Source organism: Prionailurus viverrinus, chromosome A2 (assembly GCF_022837055.1).
Source record: "Prionailurus viverrinus isolate Anna chromosome A2, UM_Priviv_1.0, whole genome shotgun sequence".
Classification (NCBI taxonomy): domain Eukaryota; kingdom Metazoa; phylum Chordata; class Mammalia; order Carnivora; family Felidae; genus Prionailurus; species Prionailurus viverrinus.
The window spans coordinates 11,597,812-11,622,394 of NC_062562.1; the positions used below are offsets into that span (position 1 = coordinate 11,597,812).

At 45.4% G+C, this 24,583-nt stretch overlaps 1 protein-coding gene across 1 annotated transcript; it reads right to left on the reverse strand.

Annotated features, from left to right (window-relative positions):
* Positions 1-399: 399 nt before the first annotated feature.
* Positions 400-24,418, reverse strand: CALR3 (calreticulin 3). Its single transcript, XM_047825523.1, has 9 exons — positions 24,219-24,418; positions 23,844-23,945; positions 20,890-21,093; positions 14,387-14,481; positions 10,960-11,148; positions 6,740-6,847; positions 6,513-6,644; positions 5,468-5,560; positions 400-620 (listed from the first exon to the last, which is right to left on the reverse strand). Exons 1-9 carry the CDS (start codon positions 24,307-24,309, stop codon positions 477-479), a joined length of 1,158 nt encoding a protein of 385 aa, XP_047681479.1. The 5' UTR covers positions 24,310-24,418; the 3' UTR covers positions 400-476.
* Positions 24,419-24,583: the final 165 nt, after the last annotated feature.

Below are 24,583 nucleotides of genomic sequence, written 5' to 3' on the forward strand. Positions count from 1 at the left end.
TGTAGCTTCTAGCACTCAGATTTGTGGAGAAAAATCTCTGTGCGCAGCAGGGAGGGAGCCCCAGGGAAAACCAGGCCGACCCCACTGAGAAGCATAGGAACATTTTCAAAGAAAATTGGACATGGGGCGCCTGGGTGGCGTAGTCGGTTAAGCGTCCGACTTCAGCCAGGTCACGATCTCTCGGTCCGGGAGTTCGAGCCCCGCGTCGGGCTCTGGGCTGATGGCTCAGAGCCTGGAGCCTGTTTCCGATTCTGTGTCTCCCTCTCTCTCTGCCCCTCCCCCATTCATGCTCTGTCTCTCTCTGTCCCAAAAATAAATAAACGTTGAAAAAAAAAAATTAAAAAAAATAAAATAAAATAAATTAAAAAAAAAAGAAAATTGGACAGATTACCACATATGTTGATGTTTGCACTTTTAAATGTAGATTAAAGTAGAAGCAAGGTTTTACCCATCATCTTTATCTGGGGTGGGAATGACTAGAATTCGTCCCTCCTGTGAAATCTCTGGAAACCTTTGTCGTGCCCACCAAACCTGCCCATCAGCAGCTCCTCCTCATCTTCCTCACGGGCCTTCTTCACTTCCTCCTTGGCCTGTATGGCATCCATCTCCCTTTCTGGGCCCTTGGAGAAAGAAACAGACACATGAGACATTAGCCACTGGGGGTTGTGTTTCCAGGGAGTGGACTGGGGATCCACCTTCAGCCTGCCCTTGCCTTCTACAAGCCTCCACACCGCCTGGGGGCAGCTTAGAAGAGCCCCCAAGGATGCCAGGCCTTAATCCCGGATCCTGTAAATGGGACCTTCTATGGGAAAAGGGTCTTTGCAAATATGATTAAGTTAAACATGTTGAGATAGGAAGATTATCCTGGGTCATCAAATGGACGCTAAAATCCATCACTAATGTCCTCATAGGAGACAGGGAGAGATTTGACACATACACAGAAGAGAAGACCACGTGAAGACAGAGGCAGAAACAGAGCCACATGGCCACAAACCAAGGGACACTAGGGGCCACTGGAGGCTGCAAGAGGTGAAGGAAGGATGCTCCCGCAGAGCCCTTGGAGGGCTGCTCAGCCTGCTCAGCCCTGCTGAGGCCTTGATTTCAGTCCACTGATAGTGATTTTGGACTTCGGGCATCCAGACCTGTGAGATGATGAATCTGTGTTGTGTTAAGCCAGCCAATTTGTGGTAATCTGTTATAGTGGCCACAGGACACAAATACACCCATCCGCTTCCTTCTCTTCCCAGAGTACCTGGGCCCCTGTCCTTCAATCAGCTGAGCAGTGAATGGGTAGTGAAAGGAGTCCTCAGAACCTAAGTGAAAAAAATCCAGGCTCATGTGGTCAACACAAGGGTTAGCAGTGCAGACAACATCAAGAAGGTTCCCGTAGTCATTACTGAAAAAGAGTTTTGGTAAAGCTTTACGGGAGAAATCGGATTCAAGAAGAAATGGCTCCCTCACCATCAACAAAATGAAAAGGCAACCTGTTCAATGGGAGGAAATATTTGCAAATCATATCTAATGAGAGGTTCATATCCAAAATATATAAAGAACTTATACACCTTAATAGCAAAAAAAAAAAAAAAAAAAAAAAAAAATCTGATGGAAAAAACGGGCAGAGGATCTGAATGGACATTTTCCAAAGAAGACATCCAGATGGCCCACAGACCAACAGGCCAACATAAAAAAATGCTCATTATTGGGGCGCCTGGGTGGCGCAGTCGGTTAAGCGTCCGACTTCAGCCAGGTCACGATCTCGCGGTCCGGGAGTTCGAGCCCCGCGTCAGGCTCTGGGCTGATGGCTCAGAGCCTGGAGCCTGTTTCCGATTCTGTGTCTCCCTCTCTCTCTCTGCCCCTCCCCCGTTCATGCTCTGTCTCTCTCTGTCCCAAAAATAAATAAACGTTGAAAAAAAAAATTTTTTTTAAATGCTCATTATCACTTATCAGGAAAATACAAATTAAAACCACAATGAGATATCACCTCACACCTGTTAGAATGGCTATTATATATATTAAAAAAAAAAAAACCACTAGATAAAAAGCGCTGGCCAAGGATGTGGCGAAAAGGGATCCCTCATACACTATTGGTGGGAATGTAAACTGGGGCAATCACTACAGAAAACAGTATGATGGTTCCCCCCAAATTAAAAACAGTAATACCATATAATCCAGTAATTCCACTTCTGGGTATTTCTCTGAAGAAAACGAAAACACTGTCTCAAAAGGATATCTGCACCCCCATGTTTATTCCAGCATTATCTACAACAGCCAAGACTAAGAGCAACCCAACTGCCCACCAACCAATGAATGGATAAAGAAAATGTGACACACACACGCGCGCGCGCGCACACACACACACACACACACACACACACACACACAGTGGAATATTAGCCATAAAAGAGAATGAAATCTTGCCATCTGCAGCAACACGGATGGACCTTGAAGGCATTATGCTAAGTGAAATAAGTAAGATGAAGAAAGACAAATACCATATGATCTCACTTATATGTGGAATAATAATAATAAAAAAAAAAACCAAGCTCATAGATACAGAGAACAGGTTGGTGCTTATCAGACACGGTGGGGGTGGGGAATGAAAGAGGGTGCACAAAATGAGTGAAGGGGGTCAAAAAGTACAAACTTCCAGTTACAAAATATAAATAAGTCATGGGGATGTCATGTGCAGCATAGACGATATAGTCAATAATACTGTAATAACTTTGTACGGTGACAGGTGTAGCTAGACTTATCATGGTGAACATTTCTTAACATACATAAATGTTGAATCACTATGTTGTACTCCTGCAACCAATACAATATTGTACGCCAACTACACTTCAACTGAAGCAATAAATCAAACGCAAGCGGTTCACAAAAAAGGATATCCAAAGGGCCACGAAAGCCATAAAACAGGGCCAACCTTCATTTGTTACCAGGGTAAGAAAACTAAAACTGGAAATACCCCTACACGCCTAGAGAAACCCACAATCCCCATGCTGGTTGAGGACTCGAGACAGCACAGCCCCTCTAGGAACAGCCTTGCAGGTTCTTCTGGGGTTAAACCCCTCTTGTAGGACCCACCTATTCCTGGCTACTTATGCCAGAGAACTGAAGGCCGGCATCCACACAGAAAAAAACCTGTTAAGTAAATATTCATAACAGCTTTGATCATATGTCAAAAATTGGAAACACCCAATTGTCTGTCAACTGGTGAACAGATAAAACTACCAATGGGGTGCCTGGTGGGGGCTCAGTTGGTTAAGCATCTGACTCTTGATCTCGGTTCCGGTCATGAACTCACAGTTCGTGAATTAGCGCCCCGCGTTGGGCTCTGCGCTGACAGTGCGGAGCCTGCTGGGGATTCTCTCTCGCCCCTTCTCTCTGCCCCTCCCCCACTTCCTTTCTCTCTCAAAATAAATAAATAAACTTTGAAAAATTAAAAAAAATAAAACTACTGGGGCGCCTGGGTGGCTCAGTCGGTTAAGCGTCCGACTTCGGCTCAGGTCATGATCTCACAGTTTGTGGGTTTGAGCCCCACATCGGGCTCCGTGCTGACAGCTCAGAGCCTGGAGCCTGCTTCGGATTCTGTGTCTCCCTTTCTCTCTGCCCCTCCTCCGCTCATGCTCTGTCTCTCTCTGTCTCTCAAAAATAAATAAAGATTACAAAAATAATAAAAATTAAAAAAGATAAAACTACCCAGCAATAAGAAGAAACCAATTACTGACTAATAACCCAAACATGGCTCAATCTCAGACACATTATGCTTGAGGAGCAGGCTCAAAAAGACCACATGCTAGGTTACTCCATTTACATGACACTTCGAAAAGTTGAGGCTGTATAGTTGAGGCTATACCAGGTCAGTGGAGGCCTGAAGTGGGAGAGGGTTTGGCTCCAAAGGGCCCAAGGAGACTTTTGGGGATGATGATCCTGTTCTACATCTGGTTCTTTTTTTTTTTTTTTTTAACTTTTTTAATGTTTATTTTTGAGAGAAAGAGCATGAGTAGGGGAGGGGCAGAGACAGAGGGAGACATAGAATTTGAAGCAGGCTCCAGGCTCTGAGCTGTCAGCACAGAACCTGATGCAGGGCTTGAACCCACAAACCATTTTATCATGACCTGAGCTGAAGTCGGACGCTTAACTGACTGAGCCACCCAGGCACCCCCCGTTCATCCCATTTAAAAAAAATTTTTTTTAATGTTTATTTATTTTTTGAGAGAGAGAGACAGACAGACAGAGCGTGAGCAGGGGAGGGGCACAGAAAGAGGGAGACACAGACTCGGAAACAGGCTCTAGGCTCTGAGCTGTCAGCACAGAGCCCGACGCAGGGCTCGAACTCACACACCATGAGATCGTGACGTGAGCCGAGGTCAAACACTTAACTGACTGAGCCACCCAGGCCCCCTTACATCTGGATCTTTGTTGGTGGTTTCACAACTGTATGCGTTTATCAAAAGTCATAGGCTTCCACACCAAAAAAGGATAAATCTTACAGTGTGCATATTATGCTTCAGTAAATTTGACTTGTCAACAACTGACAATGATACCAAGCGTGGCCAAAGATGCGGCATAAACTGTAACTCTCCACCTCTGCAAAAGGAAACAGAAAAGAGGATGACACATTGAAAACTGTTGGGCCGTGTGGGACCTCGTGACCCAGGCTGTCCTGTCCCGGGCATGTGTCCACTGAAAGACCCACACGGGAATGACGGGAACAGCTTTATTCGTGAGGCCACAAGCTGGAAGCGATCCAAAGCTGCATCAACAGAGAACGGATATATACCTTCTGGAATATTCACACAGTAAGAATGAGCTGCTGCTGTATTCGATATGAACCTCACAGCACTGCCTGAATGAGTAACTATTGGATGGCTCCACTTACATGAATTTCTTTTTTTTTTTTAATTTTTTTTTCAACGTTTTTTATTTATTTTTGGGACAGAGAGAGACAGAGCATGAACGGGGGAGGGTCAGAGAGAGGGAGACACAGAATCGGAAACAGGCTCCAGGCTCCGAGCCATCAGCCCAGAGCCTGACGCGGGGCTCGAACTCACGGACCGCAAGATGGTGACCTGGCTGAAGTCGGACGCTTAACCGACTGTGCCACCCAGGCGCCCCTTTTTTTTTTTTTTTTTAATTTTTTTTTCAACGTTTTTTATTTATTTTTGGGACAGAGAGAGACAGAGCATGAACGGGGGAGGGGCAGAGAGAGAGGGAGACACAGAATCGGAAACATACATGAATTTCAAAAGGAGGTCAAATGTACGGCAATGGGATAGTGGTTCTTTTTGGGGGCAGCTGCCGGCAGGGAGGGGGTATGAGGAGGTTCCCAGAACGCTGGTAACATTCTGTACCTTGATCTGGGTGGGATGTTTACTAATAACAACCCATCAAGCCCTTTCCTATATGTTAGACTCAAGTACAGAAATAAATGAATGATGAACAAAAAGTTCATTGTGTGTCATACCTTAGTTTCCCCCCAAGTGGCTTTGCCAAAATTCTCAGCATACTCTTCATCGTCTGTGATCAGGAAGTTATCGAAGATGGTTCCTGATCTCACCTGTGGATGAAAATAAGGCCTTCCTTATTGATGTGACAAATACAACAACTTTGCACCAAGAAGCAATTGTATGTGGCTCAGGACCCTAACGGTGATTGGATCTCAACAGTAGCACGTGCCTAAACCCATTTCGGAAGCATCCCTTCCCTCCGAGGCACTGGTTCTCAAACTTAGAAACTCCTGATGCCTGGTGTCCCCCCCAGGGATGCTGACTTAACCCGTCTGGGGTGCTGCCTGGGCGTGGAGACTGAAGAGCACTCAAGGGACTCGAGCGCTTGCGATGTTCGCCCACCACTGCCCGAGAACTTGACTGTGCAAAGTCAGCCCGCAGCGTCAGCACCACCTGGGAGCTTGCTGGGGAGGCAGGATCTCAGGCTCCACCCTGGACACTCTGCTAGCATCAGAATCTGCAGTCTTGTCCTAAAGCTGATGGGCCCCACAGGTCAACTCCAGGCTGAGGAGTGACAAATCCCCAGGGGGCAGCGAGGCAGACAGGAAATGCAAAAAAAAAAAAAAAAAGGACAGAAAGGATGTCTGTTTTGTTCATGGCTGAATTACGTCTTGAGTCCAGGTATGGGTACCAGGTACACAGTAGGAGTTCAAGGAATACCAGCTATGCGAATGCAGGAGTTTAGGCTGAAGCTCAGAGTTATCAAACTGCAGCAAATTTATTTATTCTTTCTTTCTTTCTTTCTTTCTTTCTTTCTTTCTTTCTTTCTTTCAGCGGGGGAGGGGCAGAAGGGGAGGGGGGGGAGAGAGAGAGAGAGAGAGAGAGAGAGAGAGAGAGAGAGAGAGAATCCCAAATAGGCTCCATGCTCAGGGGCTGAGCCCGACGCATGGCTCTATCCCACGACCCCGGGATCATGACCTGAGCTGAAATCAAGAGTTGGACGCTCAACTTCCTGAGCCACCCAGGCGCCCCCGCGTGATAGCAAATTTAAAACCAAGTAACCTGCCAAAGCTCCAGTCCAATGGCACCAATGTTCTCAAATTCTGAGAGGTCATACTCCATCAAATAATGGGTGTTTTTCAGCTTCTGATGGAGCCAAACGTCTTTGTCTATACCCTCTGGTTTCAGGCCATCCTGCAACAACAGAACCTAAGTGCGGGTCCGGAGGGACGCAGGCAGAGGCGGGGGAGGGCCATCCTGGGGCATCGCAGGAAGAAGACACCACCCACCTGGTACGGAGGCTTCTGCAGCATCGGCGCCTGCCAGTCCCCGTCCAGTTCGCTGTTCCAGTCGCTTGGCTTACTGGCACTGGCATCCAGAAAATGCTTCTCCCAGTCCTTACCATGTGTAAGGAAAAAAACAATCAAATCTCAGATTTGAGAAAAGAAATTCTTAGCTACCCGGAGGCAGGAGCAGGCCCATGGGCCCATTATGCATGGGCCCATTGTAGGCTGTCAAATCATAATTTGCCCATCAATTTGGTGATCAAAGGGCCAAGTGCTCAGGGTTCTCAGTCCCACCAAGGATGTCAAGGCCCCACGCTGCCCGGATTTTCTCCCTAAGCCTTGGCATGATTACACCGCCCTTCCCAAACTGGTGAGGAACAACAGTCTGGAAAACTCAACATCGTGGCTAAACTTAAAAATGTTGGGACAGGGGCGCCTGGGTGGCTCCGTCGGTTGAGCATCCGACTTCGGCTCAGGTCATGATCTCACTGTCCGTGAGTTCGAGCCCCGCGTTGGGCTTGTGCTGACGGCTTAGAGCCTGGAGCCTGCTTCGGATTCTGTATCTCCCTCTCTCTCTGGCCCTCCCCTGTTCATGCTCTGTCTCTCTCTGTCTCAAAATTAAATAAAAAAAAAAAATTAAAACAAAAATGTTGGGACAGAAGTGATGTTGGGGGGAAGGGGCCACACAGTCACTGCTGGTTAGGTGGTCTGTCCTTCTACATCACAGTCGTGCATGGAATGTTCCAGAGAGAGAGGCTGGACAACCAAGAAATGTTCCAGGATTTACCTGGGGATTGCTGGGTAGCAGGAGAAAAGCAGTTATGTTATTTAGACTTTACACATATATTATATAAAATATATACGTATGTGTATTAACAGTCACAGTATGCACATATAAATATATGCATACACATACGTGCACATATGCATGCATATAATACATGCACACACGTGTATAATCCGTGTGTATAATCGATGTGGACACACATATATATATACACATTAACACACATGCACACTTGTATACACATATACACATGTAGACATGCACTCATATATATACACATATATCTGAGTCTCTATGTCTGTACGTGGCTCAGGAGGTGTTGAACAAATATTTGTTGAATAAATAAATGGATGAGAATGGGGCGCCTGGGTAGCTCAGTGGGTTAAGCGTCTAACTTTGGCTCAGGTCATGATCTCACGGTTCATGAGTTCGAGCCCCGTGACAGCTCAGAGCCTGGAGCCCATTCCGGATTCTGTGTCTCTCTTTCTCTCTGCCCCTCTCCTGCTCACTCTCTGTCTCTCTCTTTCAAAAATAAATAAACACAAAAAAGACTTTATAAAAACATAAATGGATGAATAAAAGGTGCTATGGATTAATATTCAGATAAACATATAAAAACAGGGGCATCTGGGTGGCTTAGTTGGTTGAGCATCTGACTCTTGATCTCAGCTCAGATCATGATTTGATGGTTCATGGGTTTGAGCCCCGAGTTGGGCTCTGTGCTGACATCACGGAGACCACTTGGGATCCTCTCTCTCCCTCTCTCTCTGCCCATCCCCTGCCTGTGCTCTCTGTCTCTCAAAATACATAAGTAAACTTTAAAAAAAAACACATAAAAACTTAAAAGTTGTGTACAATGATGTTTTCCCTTTTAGAATAACTGAAAAATTGTAACATTTTGCACTTAGACTGGGGCACCTAGGTGGCTCAGTTGGTTAAGTGTCTGACTTTGGCTCAAGTCATGATCTCACAGTTCATAGGTTCGAGCTCCGCATCAGGCTCACTACTATCAACACAGAGCCCACTTGGGATCCTCTGTCTCCCTCTCTGTCTGCCCCTCACCTGCTCACACGCACTCTTTCTCAAAAGTAACAAACAAACAAAAAAAGACTGGGGCTTTTTCATGATATGCAATATTTCTTAATGACTGACACGTAGGACTTGGTGGCTTCCCGTCGGCTTTTTTGCTCCCACCTCAACTGGCAACACATGAGCCACTCTTGTGCTGGGACCAGGAAATGGTTACAATGCAATCCGAGTAGCCAGCTCCTTATAATTGCAGGCTGTCAAATCATAATGCCATAATGAACTAATTTGCTTAGGAGTTCACACAGAACTGAACATGTGGACAAAACACAGCCAGTTTGGAGGCCAGCTTCTGAGCGTATGATTAGGCTCCACCAGGGACCCACCTCAAGTACGCTCAGCCCTAAGGCACACAACACTGCTAGCCCGCATCGTTGTAGCTCAGAGGCAGCCAGGACTTTCATCCTAAGACCTGTGTCCTCTCCTGCATAGCCAGAGGGATGCAAGGTCAGTTTCTTCGTCATTCTGTGCCTTGTTTTTCTGTTTGCTTGTTTTTTAATTTTACTGTTTATTTTTTTTAGAGAGAGAGAGAGAGAGACAGAGGACAAGTGGCGGAGGGACAGAGAGAGAGGGAGACACAGAATCCGAAGCAGGCTCCAGGCCCTGAGTTGTCAGCACAGAGCCCGACGCAGGGTTCGAACTCACAAACCATGAGATCATGACCTGAGCCGAGGTCGGACGCTTAACCGACTGAGCCACCCAAGGGCCCCTCTGTACCTTGTTTAAAGTAAGTGCTCTTTCCAGGTGAAAACTACTTTTTTGGTCTGTTTTTAAGGTAGTTCAGTAAGGGAGGGAGAAACTTTGCTCTTTTGCTTTAATGATTACATTGTCTATGATGACATACTTGATTATCAGACAGCAATGCCACTGAGCAGGTTTAAGTTGCCAGAAATTAATCGTAAACACAGACATTAATTGCCGTACAGCAAAGACAACCGTCTTAAGGCAAATGGTTCATGGGTTTGGAGTAGTGTTTGATGCTCAAAACAAAACATTGCGACAATAAATAAATGTAAACTAAACACAAAACAAAACAAAACAAAACAGAAGGTAGCTTGTAGTGGGCTGAGTGGTAGTTCCGGGTAAGGGTTTGTCCACGTCCAAAATCTCGGAATCTGAGAATGCAAGCTTATATTGAACAAAGGATCTTTGAAGAAGTAATTAAGGTAAGGATCTCGAGGCACATCTTTCTGGATTAACCAGATGGGCCCTAAGTCCAATGGCAAACGTCTTTATAAGAGATAGGAGAGACACAAGAAGAAGAGGCCATGTGGGGGCGGGGCAGAGATTGAGGTCTACCAGCCAAGGAACTCCTGGAACCTACGGAAGCTGGAAGAAACAAGGAAGGATTGTCCCCAAGATCCTTCAGAGGGAGTGTTACCCTACTGATATCCTGGATTTCTGCCTTCTGCCCTCAAGAACCATGAGAGAATACATTTGTCCTTTTTTTTTTTAATGTTAATTTATTTTGGAGAGAGAGAGAGAGAGAGAGAGAGAGAGAGAGAGAGAGAGAGCGTGAGCGAGTAGGGGTGGGGCAGAGAGAGAGAAGGAGGCACAGAATCCGAAGCGGGCTCCAGGCTCTGAGCTATCAGCACAGAGCCCAATGTGGGGGCTTGAACTCAAGAACCATGAGATCACGACCTGAGCCAAAGTCGGACACTTAACCAACTGAGCCACCCAGGCGCCCCTCTGTCATGATCTTTAACGTTTTATTTATTTTTGAGAGCACAAGTGGGAGAGAGGCAGAGAGAGGGGGACAGAGGATCAGAAGCAGGCTCTGTGCTGACAGCAGCAAGCCCAATGTGGGGCTTGAAGTCACGAACCGTGAGATCATGACCTGGACTGAGGTCGGATGTTCAACCCACTGAGCCACCCTGGCTCCCCCTGCCCCCCTACACTTCTGTCATTTTTAAGCCACCCACTTTGCGGTCCTTTGTTAAGCAACCCTAGGAAAACTCACGCAGACCCATTACATTAACTGATTCTTGGTCGTCAGTCACAAGTGCGATGCTCAAAAAATACTTCATGTTCAAATTCAGAATAGCAAAATAAGACAAAAAATCACTTTTATAAAGATTGCTGATGCAATATCCTTAAAAAAAAAAAAAACCACATGGGTTAAAAAAAAAAAACTTGCTCACTTTCATCGCAGATTTTGTAAAGACCCTTTCACGATCCCTGGAAGTGTGAAGCTATGTGGCCGGTTTCAGCGGCAAATGCTCCAGGGAGGGCACTTTGGTTGTGACCGTGTGGGCATTATGATTACCAGCCATGCAGCCATCACACAGGACCTGCGTACTTACAAACTCCACCGGCACACGCTGTGGAGATGTTCGCGGAAAATGCACACCTGGGATTTGTCCTCTTTTGCCTGGTCCCAATACTTGGACTCTGCAGAGGACTTCTCCATCTTCTTAAGTGACGTTAAGTTCCAGTCATACTCGATGTCGCCGGATTCAATTGATTGACCGTCAATTTTCACTTCGTAAGTGAGGTCCGGTCTTAAAACCAGAGCATAGAGGTGTGTAAATCCATCAACCTGCACGTTTTAAGGGGAGAAAGGATAACGATGAGAGCTTTGACATTTCAGGGCAGGTCTACGTATGTGATTTAAGCCGCTGTTGGTCAAAGCTTTGTTGTAAACAGCAAGAAGAGTGTTTCTAGGGACAGGGGTTGACTTGACTACAAAATGTGGCCCACAGAAGAAATCGCTCCCTTGTAGAAAACTTCTGCACTACCAGCTGACTTCTCTTGAGTGGCTGGTTCCCTTATGTGTAGACAATGCTTCCCACCTAGAATCCCACAGGTGGTTATGACAGGGTCTTGGTGTAACCCAAACACCACTGCTCTGTTCGGTTTATGAAAAGTTATGCGGAAAACGATTTCCTGTTCTGTATTCTGAAAGATACCAAATGAAGCCCAGTCTATTTTTTCAACACAGGGGGGACCTTTCTAATGCTCTGAGCTGTCTAGCAAGGGCAGGCCTAGTGTCTCTCTTGGTCACAGTTAAAAGCCCCAGACCAGGGGTGCCTGGGTGGCTCAGTCGGTTGAGCGTCCGACTTCAGCTCAGGTCACGATCTCATGGTTCGTGAGTTCGAGCCCCGCGTCGGGCTCTGGGCTGATGGCTCGGAGCCTGGAGCCTGTTTCCGATTCTGTGTCTCCCTCTCTCTCTGCCCCTCCCCCATTCATGCTCTGTCTCTCTCTGTCTCAAAAATAAACATTAAAAAAAATTTTTTTTTTTTAAAAAGCCCCAGGGAAGCATTCGGCAAGCATTTGGCAAGCATTCAATAAATGACAGATGGGAGGTGGATGGGCAGGTGTCTGGGGAGGTCAGGGGTGCCCAAGATGTGCCTGCCTGTCAGCAGTGGGGCTGCCTGGTCATTGTCATGGGGCATGCCCTAGAAATGTCTGTCGCCGGGTCAGCCTGACCTGCTGTATCAGCACCTGAATGGACCCTCCAGTCTCTGCACAGACCTTCCAAAGATGCTGATGCTGCTCAGGGCTCAGGTTTGGGAACCACTGTCTCAGCATCTTAAAGGCTCCATCAGGAGGATTCTCCCCCTGCTGAGAGCCAAAAGTAATAGCTTCTTCAGTACCCCTCTACTCTGCTCTGAGGGACATAGGCTGCTGTCCACACCATGGCCGATGGCTCTGTCTGCTCCGTGTTCCTCTCAACCTCTGTAGCTCGCTGTGACAGCTGAGTACAGGCTTCTCCCAATGCTCCCTCCCTGATCTCTGCCCGTCTTTGTCTCCACTCACCTTTCCTAATTTAGACTTTGGGTTCATTGGCCATCCCGAGGGATAACATCCTCTCCCACACATATGCAATGGATCCAAACCAGGATCTTTAATCCTAACCATTGCCCTGAGCTACAGAGCGGAGTTTCCAGCAACTTTCTGGACACCTCTACCTGGATGCCTGCCAGGAGTCCACAACCAATGGTTCCAAACACATCTCTCGAGTGTGGCCTGGCCCCTCACTGGTCTTTGTTTCCCCTGATTAACAGCAATGCTGCTGAGATTCATCGACCACATACCCAGTAGCCAAATTCCAAACATCACAAAGTCCTCTGGGTCCCACCCCTGAATCATCTGTCAAAAACGGTCCCATGTTCTGTATCCCATTGAAGCCTTGGCCTCACTGTCTCACCCTTCTCCCTGCCTATTGATCACCCTGTCCCTCCAGCCCCCACCCCCCAGAACATCTGAGGTATTTCTCTAACAGGCAGATCTGCCCCTCTCCTTGAAAACCCCTGAGGGCTGACCACTGCCTGCAGGGGAGATTCTCAGCCTTTCTTTCACAGCATCACAGAATGAATCCAACCCCACTGGACGTAGCTTCTCCTCACTGGGAACACCAACAACCTGCTGTGAGTCAGTGCTCCTTCAACAGAAGCATCTTTTCTTTTTCTAGCAGGTGCAGAAATAGCACATGTCTGAGGGCATCATCAATCTGCGGGTGCCACTCGGGGCCCCATAGGCTTGCTGTCCTGAGCTTGTCATGCTCTGACCTTCCCAGCACAGTCCAGGCCAGACTTCATGGCCTCTGTAGTGTCATCCCCGGGCTCTCCCACACATCCAATGTGCAACTGAACAATTCCTCGGGAATCAGTTATAAAACCTGTGCACTCAGTTGGCCTTCGAGCTCTCCCTCACCCCCACAGGAGTGATGTCAGGCCTCTCCATTTAAAGAGGACCTGATGATCCTTTGCAGCCACCAGGTCGGCAGGTGGGACCCCAAGAGAGCAACGAGGCTGCCAACGGGAGACTCACTGGGGCTTTGTGAAGAGACCGAACACACCCCTGCTTGGGTCAGGACTGAGTAAGTGGCGATTATGGACACTTCCCCTCTGTGCAGTCACTGTGCTCTCCAGATGCACCCAGGCCTCCTGCCCAGATTTGCCCAGACTTGTGGAGGCCCCCCATGTTGAAGCTCTGGGCACTGGAGATGCCCCAGGAGTCAGGTCCCTGCTTCCTGGTGGCTACATTCAAATAGAGGGGTTGCATCAGGGAGTGTACTTCCCTTCCGCGGGCCCGGAGCCAGGGACGTGATGCAAACCGCCTCTTTGGAGAAGCCCTGGGCTGGGCCGTGGAGGTATGAAGGCATCAGTGTTGTTTTCACAGGATCCGTGGTAAAAAGTAAGAAAGCGTGCTTCCATTTTAGAAACATTCCCATTTGTAAATGTTTTGGTATGTTGAAGATTAATTTCTTCAGGATGTTTTTGCGTCCCAGCCTGAATATTTTATTCCATAGTGAGGACGGATACCGCTGAAATGTGACTATTCTATTGTAACCCTTATAAGGCAAATTATAATACGATGTCACAGCTCACAGTGAAAAGTGAGTATGCCCTCCTGATGGGTACAAACGTCAGAAAACAAGCCAAAGGGGTAGGCAAATATCTCTAAGAACACTGCTAAACTGGAAACCTGGGGCATGGGGGTGTGTTTGCTAAGATCCATACCTGGCTCAGTTAACTATTTTAAGATCAAAAGGATTTTCTCTAAATTCATGCTGTCATTAAGAGTTAACACAGGTGGCTGGGTGGTTCAGTCAGTTAAGCATCCGACTCTTGATTTCAGCTCAGGGTATGATCTCACAGTTCGTGAGTTCAAGCTCCAAGTTGGGCTCTGCTGACAGTGTGCATCCTGCTTTGGATTCTCTCTCTTTCCCTCCCTCTCTGCCCCTTCCCTTCTCTCTCTCTCTCTCTCAAAATAAATAAACATTTAAAAAAAAGAGTTAACACAATCACAGATTTGAATACAGAAGCACTTACCTTACACTTGATTGATTTCTTGTTTGAGTGATACTGATTCTTGAAGTGTAAAATAACATGAACTTTCTTGATATCAAATCCACAAATATCGGGCCCTACAAAAAAAAAATATTAGCTGCTCTCAATTTCTTTCTATGATGCATCACCCCAGGAGACCCCCAATCATTGTGAAATAATATACGAGGCACCAGAAGTCTATAGGAGCAGGAATAATCGGACGTTGTCATAGAGATACTGAAATAGACAGCGGCACCCTTCTTGGTTCAGGTGACTTCTCAGTTCACTGCAACTACTTTGGACTCAAGTGTAAGGCAGCATGTGAGTAAGAAAAAGATTTAACAGTCTGGGAAGCATCCTTGGCATGCTGCCTGAGACTTGGGTCCTTGGTCTGAAGCTCTAAGAGGTGGCCTGTGCCAGGTGAGGGACTAGCTGGCTCTGATCTCCGCTCTCTTTCACTGTGCTAAGACATATTTGCAGCTACGCAGCTACCCACGCCCCCGTGTCCTGTTCTCTAAAATGGGGATGTTAATCTTGACTTCCAAGGCTACTTTGCCAATTAAATGGGCTCGCGTATGTAAAGCATTTAATATGGCAATGCTCAATATTTGTTATTATCATTATGCGTGTCCCAAGACAACACGCAGGCACATATTCAGACTAAGACTTTCTGAATGTAGTAAACAAGGTTTGCAGGAGGTATCTGGAAAATTTGTCCAACCTTCTGAGGATGTTTGGAATTACCCTGCTGCTGCTTTACTGAGCTTAAGCCTCCGGAATGTACTAGACCCTCTGGGTGTCTTTCTGTCTCGAATCAAATTCCACCACGTGCATTGACCCGGGGCTGCACCCACCCCTGGGGATTCTGTGAGGCAAACCCTGTGTAAACACAAGCAGATGACGGCAATTTTTTTTTTTCTACAACTTGCAGTGATGAATCTCCAGAACAAGACAGATCCAGGCTGCACATAATTAAAGGATATCATCAATTTGCCAGAGTGGATATGACATTGACCTTAGAAGTAGCATCCTGAGGGACCCACAAAGAACAGCATGTCTACCTCCCAGCTGAGTTCTCAGAGGACAATGTTTAGGTAATTTCCTTTTTTTTTTTTTTTTTCAATCACTGGAAAACATTCCAGTTCAATTTTTAAAACAAAAGCTATGGTATGTGAACTATCTGTATGAAAGTCTACCACCTCAGGATTAAAATATGAAATTTTCCCTTCAAAGTTGGTCAGAATTTTCTGATTTCTAAGCACCTACATGCTTTAAATATTCAATTAGGCTTCAGAACATGCCCGGGCATGCCTGGGAAATCTGGACATTTTCCATTAAGAGCGATCATAAAATATTTATGCATGTAATGGATTTTTATGAAGAAATGGGAGTAGACAGATAGGCTCTAAAGCCAGGCTGACCTGATTTGGGGCAAGTAAGTTTAATCTTCGTGAGCCTCAGTTTCTTTATTTGCAAAATGGAAGCTGTGTTACCTGTTTCCTAGGGTTTTAAACATAATTTAAGACTGCATTTGTATCGCTGGCATCCTGTTTTAAGAAAATAAAAATAACCTAAACGAAGACATTTTAATTTCCTTTTTTTTTTTAATTTTTTTTAACGTTTATTTATTTTTGAGACAGAGAGAGACAGAGCATGAACGGGGGAGGGTCAGAGAGAGGGAGACACAGAATCCGAAACAGGCTCCAGGCTCTGAGCTGTCAGCACAGAGCCCGATGTGGGGCTCGAACTCACAGACCGCGAGATCATGACCTGAGCCGAAGTCAGACGCTTAACCGACTGAGCCACCCAGGCACCCCTTTAATTTCCTTTTTAATCAAAATAAAGATGTTTGTTCTTTGTTCCAGATTTTAAATGCAACAGTAAATTGGAGTCATGGTGGAGAAGACAGCAGGGGTCAGGGACTATGCAATTGGTGGAAACTTTGCATATATGTAATGTGGTGGCCTTAGAGAAGTCACCTTGCCCTCTAAGACAGGGCAGGATTATATCCAGATTCAATAAATAATATAATATCTATTCTCTCTACTTCTATAACACTGTGACCACCTGTATATACAAACATGAGAACAGTGTAACAGGTGTCTGAAGGCTGATGCTGATCACAATAAATTCAAAGATAAGCACTGGAAAACCAGGACAGAGAAAACTTCTGCAATACATCCATGTCATAAGAGAAAAGAACTTTAAAAAAAGATTCCTCAAACTTGAATTACAGGCAGATATTTTGAAATTACATTTCCAATATTTTTGGGGGGTGCCTGGGTGGCTCAGTCAACCGCTTAAGCGTCCAACTTTGGCTCAGGTCATGAGCTCACGGTTCGTGGGTTTGAGCCCCGCGTTGGGCTCTGTGCTGACAGCTCAGAGTCTAGAGCCTGCTTCAGATTCTGTGTCTCCCTCTCTCTCTGCCCCTCCCCCACTTGCCTTCTGTCTCTCTCTCTCTCTCTCTCTCTCTCTCTCAAAAATAAATAAACATTAAAAAATTTTTTTAAAGATTGTTTTCACTTATTTTTTAACTGTGGTAAAATACACATAAGATTTACTGTCTGGGTCATTTTTAAGTGTACCTTCAGGGGTATTAAATACATTTGCCGTGTTGAGCAACCATCCCCACTGCCCATCCCCATGACTCTTCATCTTACAAAACTGGAACTCTATATTTATTAAACACTAACTCCCCATTCTCCCCTGTCTCAGCCCCTGGCAACCACCATTCTATCTTCTGGCTCTATAATTTTGACTACTCCAAGGACCTAAAATAAAATAAGCGGAATTGGATAGTATTTGTCTTTTTGTGACTGGCTTATTTCACTTAGAATAATGTCCTCAAGGTTCTTCCATGTTGCAGCCTGTATCAAAATTTCCCTCCTTTATAAAGCTGAATGATAGTCCATTATATGGATACCACATTTGTATATCCATTCATTTGCAGATGGACACTTGAGCCCTCTAGTCTTGTTCTTCTTTTTTGAGATTGTTTTGGCTATTCAGGGTCCTTTGAGATTCCACATGAATGTCAGAATGGGTTTTTCCATTTCTGCCAAAAAAAAAAAGTCATTGGAATTTTAATAGGAATTGGATTGAATCTGTGTATTGTTTTTAGAATCTGTAGAATGCTTTGGCTAGTGTTAACATTTTAACACTATTAAGTCTTCCATTCCATGAACATGGAATGTCTTTCCATTTATTTACATCTTCTTTAATTTCTTTCAGCAATATTTTGTAGTTATCATTGTATGAATTTTTCACCTCCTTGCTTAATTCCTAAGTATTTTACTCTTTTGGATGCTATTGTAAATGGAATTATTTTTGTAACTTCCCTTTCAGATTGTTCGTTGTTCACATATAGGAACGTAACTGTTTTTTGTGTGGTGACTTTGTATCCTGCTACTTTGCTGAATTCATTCATTAATTCTAATAGGTTTTTTTGTGCAATCTCCATGGTTTTCTCTATATAAGATCAAATCATCTGCAAACTGATAATTTTACTTCTTTCTTTCCAATTTGGATGGCTTTTATCTATTTTTCTTGCTTGTTTGCTCTGGCTAGAACTTCCAGTAGTGTGTTGAAAAGAAGTGGTGAAAGTGGGGGCACCTGGGTGGCTCAGTTGGTTGAGCATCCAACTCTTGATTTCGGCTCAGGTCATGATCTCATGATTTGTGAGTTCGAACCCCTGCTTGGAATTCTCTCTCCTTCTCTCTCTGCCCCTCCCCTGCTTGCACTTGGGCACTCTCTCTCCCCTTCTTTCTCTCAAAATAAACAAACTTAAAAAAAAAAAGTGGTGAAAGTGGGCGTGCTTGCCTTGTTCCTGATCTTACAGGAAAAGCTTTGTCGTTCACCACTGAGTATGTTTGCTGTGGGTTTTTCGTATATGGCTTTGATTATGTTGAAGTAGTTCCCCGCTATTTCTAGTTCGTCAACTGTTTTATCATGAAAGGGCATTGAATTTTGTCGAATGCTTTTTCTGCATCAATTGTGATGATCTTTTTTCTTTCATTCTGTTGATGCGGCATATACTATTGACTGATTTTCATATTTCAAATCACCCTTGCAGACAAGGAAGAAATGCCACTTGGTCATGGTGTATAATCCTTTTAATATGCTGCTGACTTCTGTTTGCTAGTATTTTGTTGAGGATTTCTGCATCAGTGTTTATAAGAATATTGGTCTTTAGTTTTCTTTTAGTGTCTGGCTTTGGTATCAGGATAATGCTAGCCTCATAGAATGAGTTAGGGAGTACATGTTCCCACCTCTTCAATGTTTTTTTTGAAAAGTTTGAGAAGGATTGGTGTTAGTCCTTCTTTAAATGTTTGGTAGAATTGGTGAGAGGTTCATCAGATTCAAGATTTTGCTTTATTGGGAGATTTTGGTTTACTGCTTCAAGCTCCTTACTATTTATAAGTCTCTTCAGATTTTCTATTTCTTCATGATTGAGTCTTGGCAGGTTTTGTGTTTCTAGGAATGTGTCCGTTTTACCAAGGTTATCCAATTTTTGGGTGTATAATTGTTCTTAGCACTCTCTTATATAATTCTTTTTATTTCTGCAGAAGTGGTAGTAACATCCCATTTCTGATTTTAGTAATTTGAGTCTTCTTTCTTTGTCCATCTAGGTAAAGGTTTTGTCAATTTTGTTGACCTTTTTGGAGAACCAACTTTGGATTTCATTGATTTCCTCTGTTGTCTTTCTATTCATGATTTCATTTATCTCTGCTGTACTCTTTATTATGCCTATTTCTCCCTTCAATTCTATCAGTTTTTGTTTCATATATTTTGAAGTTCATTAGGCGTGTAAATGTTTATAGTTGTTACATTTTTTTGGCCTTTTTATTAATATATAATGTCCCTTGTCTCTTGTAACCTTTTATTCAAAGTCTATTTTGCCTGATATTAGTATGGCCACCTCTGCTCTCTTTTGGGAGAGCCTGGAATACCTTTTCCCACCCTTTCACTTTCAACCTCTTTGAAAAAAACTTTTTTAATTTTTTTTTTTTTTTTTTGAGAGAAAGAGCATGAGTGGGGGAGGATCAGAGAGAGGGGAGACACAGAATCTGAAGCAGGCTCTGGGCTCTGAGCTTTCAGCACAGAGCCCGATACGGGGCTTGAACTCACAAACCATAAGATCATGACCTGAGCTGAAGTTGGATGCTTAACCGACTGAGCCACCCAGGTGCCCCTTCTTTCGTTTTGAGTTTTTGTAGGGAAATGTTTAAATTCCTTTTTAACTTCCTTTTGTGTATATTCTATAGCTATTTCCTTTGTGGAGGAACCATGGGGGTTACATTTAACACCTTGAAGTTATAATGCTCTAATTAGAATTTACACCAGTTTAACTTCAATAACACACAAAACTCTGCTGTTCATTTGTTTGCACTTCTGTGATCAGAAGCAGCGATCAGAGTTCAGATCCCTGATACTGGGAGGACAGGGTCCTTTTTGCCCACCCTGGCTGTGGCAAGCTGTGTATAGGCTGCTCCAGGAGCACATGCACAGCTGTCTGCCGTGTGGCTTGAAATGGGGGATGGGTAGGTCTCCTGTGCTAAGAGCTGAAATTGCCCAAAATTAACCTTCCCATTCTTCCCCTGGAAGAAGCAATCCTTCCACAGACTTCAGAGTTCCAAAATAGTTACATCATATTCTGTTGATTTTTGTCCAGGTGGGGAGATGGATTCCTGGTGCGTTCCTATTCCATTTTCCCCAAATCCTCTTTATCCTGAAAACTTTTTGAACCTACACGCTTCAGTTATGTCCAGTTCCTGTGGCCCAATGTGGTCCCATGCCAATTCTAGCACAAATTTTAATCAATTTCTCCTGGTATCAGGAGATATTTAATGTGTTCCAGGGGTCAGCAAGGGCTAGGCAGGAAATGTTTTTGGCTTTACTACCATTTTCATGTGTCAAAAATATTAGCCTTCTTTTAATTTTTTTAATCATTAAAAACATTAAAACCCATTCTCAGCTCATGGGGCATAACAAACACAGTGCGTGGGCTGATGTGACCCGTGGCCAAAGTCTGCTGAGTCCTGATGTATTTCAAATACTTGGGACTACATTACTATCGCATAAATAACTCTCTCAAAAGTACAATAGAGGGGTGCCTGGGTGGCTCAGTCGGTTAAGCGGCCGACTTCGGCTCAGGTCATGATCTCACGGTTAGTTGGTTCGAGCCCCACACCGGGCTCTGTGCTGACAGCTCAGAGCTTGGAGCCTGCTTCACATTCTGTGTCTCCCTCTCTCTGCCCCTTCCCTGCTCATGCTCTGTCTCTCTCTGTCTCAAAATAAATAAACACTAAAAAATTTAAAAAAAAAGTACAATAGAATGGTACAGTTGCCTTTTTATAATGTTAATTAGGTTTCACGGTACTAAAAACCTTTGGTTGGATATACTCAACACTATTACTGAAGCAAAATCTTGCTCTGAGGAATTCTATCAAGTGGAAGGAAGAGTTCAAAGTCATCAGAAATGGTTGTTTTGTGCTATCTGAACTCACCAAACATAATATAGTACTGAGATTTTCCATTCAGGTTCTTCTGATCCACATCTGCAGGGAAGATCTTAATGTAGCCCCCTCCACAGTCCATCTTTTGCTCGTGTTTCACTGTGTACTGAACGACCAGCGTCTTCCCTTTGTTGCTAAACGGTTTGAAACGTGCCGAGATGGCATAGAATCGGCCATTTTGCGTGGTTTGCAGACCTTTAAACAAAAAGGACTCGTGAAGGATTAGGAATGACACGTACGCTCGGTGCTGCAGGGAATTAAATGGTCGCCCTTCCCCCTGCCCCCAGGAATAACCACTCACATCAGCCCAGGGCCCCCCACACACCTTCACAATAATATGGGATGGCCATACCACTAACAGTCTCTCTGCTGCCAGAAACCTTCTATTTCCACACCCCGTTGTTTCTGTGCTCAGTATTACCACTGTTGTGTCTTAAATTGAAACATTTCAGCTGTAGATGACAAATGTGCAGTCTAAGTGGATAAGGAGTTAATTTTGCTTCCATTCATCCTCCAAGGGGTGGGAACACACAATAAAGCTCGTGCGGCAACTTCGTTAAAAACCAGAGCATCCTACGTCTTTTCTTTCATTCCTGTCTTAAAAGAGTTGCTTCGGGGGTGCCTGGGTGGCTCAGTCGGTTAAGTGTCCGACTTCGGCTCAGGTCATGATCTCACGGTCCGTGAGTTCGAGCCCCGCGTCGGGCTCTGTGCTGACAGCTCAGAGCCTGGAGCCTGTTTCAGATTCTGTGTCTCCCTCTCTCTCTGACCCTCCCCCGTTCATGCTCTGTCTGTCTCTGTCTCAAAAATAAATACACGTTAAAAAAAAAAAAAAAAAAAAAAAAGAGTTGCTTAGGACACATGACCGTGGATGGAGAACAGAGTGCTGACCTGTAAAAAACTGCTTCCCTGCCCTGGATGAGCTGGCCCACAGTTGCCATCTTTTTTTTTTTTTTTTTTTTTTTTTTAATAAAGATACCACCCTTTTGTCACATGAATCACCTCATATTTTAGAAGTTTAGGTGTTCAAGATGAACCCCCCACCACCACCACCCCCCCCCCACCACCTTTTCAGTAGCCACTAGGCTCTGTACCAAATCCTTATCTTACACTATTGAAAACAGAGCCAGTCTTATTATCATCTAGTCTTCCCTGCTCCACATTCCTGCCCCCAAACCTGCCTATGCAGAGATCCATCATAAATGCACTTGACATTTTCTGTCGATACATCCAAGCCTGAACTCATGACTGACCGCCCATACCACACTCCTCTCTTTCTTTCTCCTCCATTCTCTCCCCACCCCCACCCTTCCCTTTCTCAAAGAATTCATAGGATCTCCCCTCCTTTACCCCTTTACCACCCAGGCAATTCCTAAGGCCAAGTTTCACCACCTCTCCGTCTCTCCACCCTCCTCGGCCACCCCCATCGTCTCTCACCTCTTCCCATTTCTGTCTGACTGAATTCTATTCATCTTTCCATCTATGGCTTCTGTGTGATGGTCCTTGGAGATCACAATGAAAGGGGCCAAACTAATGGGTATCCCCAGTGCCTTGCCCATGTGCTCTCACTAGATGTGTGCTGGAGTGAACGAAACACAGCATCTCAGGATGCCAGATTGGAGGAGGAAAAAATGTGGTGCGGGAAAACCCAAATGGAAACCCCTATCCTTGGACAACCTTGATGAAACAATCTGTTAATTTCACTCCATTTTTGTCCCATGGGCTGAATCGTGACCAACTCTTTCGGTCCACGTGTAACTTAAAACACAATGCACATGCAATAGAAAACCAGAAGCTGGGGCGCCTGGGTGGCTCAGTTGGTTAAGCGTCTGACTTTGGCTCAGGTCATGACCTCGCTGGGTTTGTGAGTTCGAGCCCCGCATCAGGTTCTGTGCTAACAGCTCAGAGCCTGGAGCCTCCTTCAGATTCTGTGTCTCCTCCTCTCTCTGCCCCTCCCATGCTCATGCTCTGTCTCTCAATAATAAATAAACGTTAAAAAATTAAAAAAAAAAAAAGAAAGAAAAGAAAACCAGAAGCTGCCGACAGGACAACACTGGAGGAGCGGAGTCAAGGTAGAGGTAGAGTGGAAGGCTGGTGAAAAGAGGAAAACTTTTCATCCGAACCAGAGGTTGGCCAATCTTTTCTGCCAAGCCAGAGACCAAGTATTCTAGACGTCGCGGGTCATACAGTCTGTGTGCCAACTTACTGCCTTTACAGCATGCAAAAGGCCAAAGAACCTAAGTCAATGAATGATCATGGCTGTGTTCCATTAAAGCTTTACTTATGGATATTGACATTTCATATGTTTCACTAAATTTTATGTAATTTTTATACATTATAAAATACCATTCCCCCTTTGATTTTTCCCCAACAATTAAAATATGTAAAAGCCATTCTTATCTCACCAGCCGTGCAAAAAACAAGTGTGTAGTTTGTCCACGTTTGAACATCATAAATGAGAAGAAGACAGAAGTTATCCTTGGCACTAGGAGGCTACTGACTTGGGGGATGGGCAGTGCAAGGGGGCGGGGGCTCTGAAAACATTCTCTATCTGATCCAGGGCATACAAATGTAAGCACTCATCTTTCTATACCCCTACGATCTATACACCTGACAGCATGTAACTTTTAGGTCGATTTTTTTCTCCTTCTTAAAGTGGAAATAAACATGAGAAGTATCCCCTAATCATTTTCCTTTTGCAGGTCAAAGACCTGGAGTCTCCAAACTCCTGCCACTAGTGGGTATACAATGGAGCGACCTTGGGCAAGTAAAGAAAGGAAAGAGAAAAAGTAATGCCAGGCCCTATCCAAGCCTTAGCTTCCCCACCCGTGAAACGGCTGTAAGAGGTGTTATGGGTGTGCCACACCTACCTCGGAAGGTTGCTATGGAGGTGAGGCGTGTGTGTTTGACATTTAATAGCTCCATTTTCTCACCATTCCTACACTAACCTTTGTCCTTTTCCTTATGACCATAAAATTTCCCCGACGAGAGTCTAAAATGCCCAAATTGGGAGTCATTGGTGGACTGCACCCAGCGGTTCCTCCAGCGCTCTGTAGGGGGAAACAACACGGGTTAGAGCTGAGACTGTTCATTTGAATCATGGAAGCGTGTGTGTGTGTGTGTGTGTGTGTGTGTGTGTGTGCGCGCGCGCGCGGGGGTGGGGGGGGCGGTGGTGCGGGGGGCTCGAGGCTTCAAAGCTTCGCCACCACCGACCCCGCGGCGATGGGCTGGTGCCAATGGCGACTCTGGCTATCCGCTGGACAGCCAAGGATGGAGGAGCTTTCGTCCCTACTTTCCCACCACCACGGACATCGCCTTTTCACCTCCGTCTAGAAATTCCTCTTGGAAGTAGACGGTGGCCAGCGCCACCCGCAGCACGCAGACCGCCCACAGCGGAACGGGAGCCACAGCCATAGAGTGCGCGCTGCACTTCTTGTAACGCCCCTTTGCTCCCAGCGGTCTCGGCGAAGTGCCAGACCGTCCCAAGACTACAACTCCCGTCACGCCTCGCGTTTGTGACCTGAGGCACCATTGGCCCCTACCGCGCAGTGCACGCCGGGCCCGCCCAGGCACTACCACCCTCCCGACGCGCCGCGATTATGACGTGAGGCCCCATTGGTCCTCGGGGCGCGGCGCGCGCTGGGATATGTAGTCTCTTCCGCCCTGGCGCAGTTGCCGGGGGCAACGG